Raw genomic sequence first — 2,500 nt, forward strand, 5'->3', positions numbered from 1 at the left:
TTATTCTTCAACACTCGAAGAGAAATAATTTCGTATCTCCGCATGGCCATGTAATATCCTCTAGATATCCTCCTATTCTATCTTCCAACCTATCTCTACCTATCTTTCCATCCTCATACGTGGGCGGACATATTCTCAAAAAAAAGCAAAACAAAAAACAAAAAAAAGCAAAAGAAAGAAAAAAATGGAAATGTGACTTGATACATAAAGAAACCTTTTTTGTGATTAGTCGTGTCCTATTATTATTAATGTTATGGCTGCCCAGCGTGAGATACGAAATGATGATTTTCAGCGGCCACTTCATTTTCGCAATCCAGCTTTTCACCAATCCTAATAGATTTGTAAAAAAATTTGGCTATTTTTTGACAAAAATTAATAATGGAAAAAGCACATCTGACACATCGTGGTTGATAACAAGCTTGTCCTTCTTAATTGGCTTTGTATTAAGAAACTCTTAGTACTTAACCAGAATCGAACCCATGGCGGGCAAAACCATACCATGTTCGATTCCCGTTAAGAAGTCCAAATTTCCTTCCCTTTGTATCTGTGTCAGAAAATATTTCTCAAATGTTGTGCTATTAGTTAGTGCTAGTAAATTTTATCGCTACAAGTTCATTTGGATTTTGTCTGTGTATTTCTTTCCCGTAAGAATGACGAGCATGTCATCAGATTTATCTTATCTTTATTATTATTGCTGTCATTAAAATTATTTCAAATATAACGGTAATGGTTTATTCACAGCATGTATCACACATTCTCATGGCGGTTCACATTTCTATTTCAATTCTCAGTCCGTAGTCTGTCTCACTCACCCACTCAACCCATGCATGAATGCGAAAGACGGATTAAGTCATAAGTAGAGATATACCACCACACCGGGAACTACGTTCCCTACTTTTTTCAAACAGTAGATTATTAGGAACAAGTGTTGTGAGCAAGAGTTTATCGTACTTATCCGAGGAAACTCGGAAGTCTAACCGTTTTCAAATGACATTACAAAGACAGCACTTTCTCCCTAATTATTTAAAGACTCCAAGTGTTGCTCCGGCCGGCAGTTGTTGTGTTATTGAATTATTACCTAAGAGAATTACTTAAATATGTGTTCTCTTTTGATTAGGCCACCACATGTGGCTTGGGCTTCACTGGAGTGCCGGATATGGTGCACTTACAAGTCCTCTTATTTCCTCAGAAGACAATTACTGCTATTTAACTTTCTATTACAAGCTGAGTGAATCTGGGCATGCATCAATGGCTATATTCAGCGAGGAGTACACAAGCAAAAATTTAACAACGTTGTGGTCGACAAGCCACAGCATGTTTCAGTGGAAAAAGAAAGTCCTTAGGCTACCCAGAATATCTTCCAACTACTCTGTCGTCTTCTTGGGTTATTTTCAGTACAGAGGGCACTACGTTTTGGTCGATGACATTAATTTCACGACATGTGACGTTTGTAAGTCTCCTATTCTTCTTCTTATTATTAAACATTTAACACTAAAGACTGCAATACCGTGTAACGATCTATGCATTAAGTTGATAGTGTGTAACAGAGATAAGCATAAACAAACCATTTTTAGGACAGATCAAACAACGTTCACGAAGGCATTTTCTCAAAATGGAACCACAGTCGGCCAAATTTCTGGAACAAAAATTCATCTTCCAAATCGGCACTCTTAATCCCCACGGTATTAACGAACGCTAATGTCTTCCTATTTTTCACGTTGCAATGTTACCACCAATAACGTAGCTCCTACTCCACCATGAAAACTACACACAACCCGTAATTGCTCGATTCGGTCTGACGAAGAACTAACGCTCGAAACGTCAGCTTTTAGAATCCCGAGGTCAATTTACATGATCAATCCACTGACTAGTGCCTAACGCTTGGGCATGTATTCTGCATATACAAATGATAAGCTAAAATAAATCGAATCGAGGTTCTGTCTTGTTGATGTTTGTCCTTTAAATTCGTAGGCCTTAAGATAACCGGCAGTCTAAAAGAGGACACAGTAGTCTTAAAAGTGACGAAAGACCCCTTCGCGCTTGGATTCCCTCGAGTTCCAAAACAAAACCTAATTTCCGCTCAAGACTATGGAAGATGCTACATGACCGTAAATATTGTTAAAACTTTTTGCTATAAAAGATTTGTTTGAACGATCATTTGACCTTAAATTGTATATTATTATTATTTAATTCCAATTGACAATAAAAATTCGAATTTCATTTCTGAACAAAGGAAAAACCAATTAAACCACTTTTTGTAAATATGCATCCACTTTGAATAACGCATCCGTAAAAATAACAAACGGTTTAGTGCCCAGGAAAAGAATTTGTGGAGAAACTTCCTCCACCAAGTTTGAGCTATTACTGGTATTCTGTTTTGTCGTTGTCGTTCTCTTTCACTCTCCTTTCGTTTCTGTTCAAGTCATAGGTCCTCCAGTCATCATACAACCTTATCAGAGCTTCTAAAGATATGCCAAAAATTGCAAAACAGAGGAAAAAG

General features: G+C 37.1%; 1 protein-coding gene across 2 annotated transcripts in view; it reads left to right on the forward strand.

Annotated features, from left to right (window-relative positions):
• The window catches only part of LOC137982949 (uncharacterized), an 80,506-nt gene that overhangs the window by 37,501 nt on the left and 40,505 nt on the right, over positions 1 to 2,500 (forward strand). The window contains exon 8 of one of the 2 annotated variants that reach the window (XM_068830115.1): positions 1,118 to 1,450. In XM_068830115.1, coding sequence (XP_068686216.1) covers positions 1,118 to 1,450 — 333 coding nt within the window. The remainder of the gene's footprint in view (positions 1 to 1,117; positions 1,451 to 2,500) is intronic. The other variant, XM_068830116.1, reaches the window with a different exon arrangement.

The sequence above is a fragment of the Montipora foliosa genome, chromosome 13, assembly GCF_036669935.1.
Source record: "Montipora foliosa isolate CH-2021 chromosome 13, ASM3666993v2, whole genome shotgun sequence".
Classification (NCBI taxonomy): domain Eukaryota; kingdom Metazoa; phylum Cnidaria; class Anthozoa; order Scleractinia; family Acroporidae; genus Montipora; species Montipora foliosa.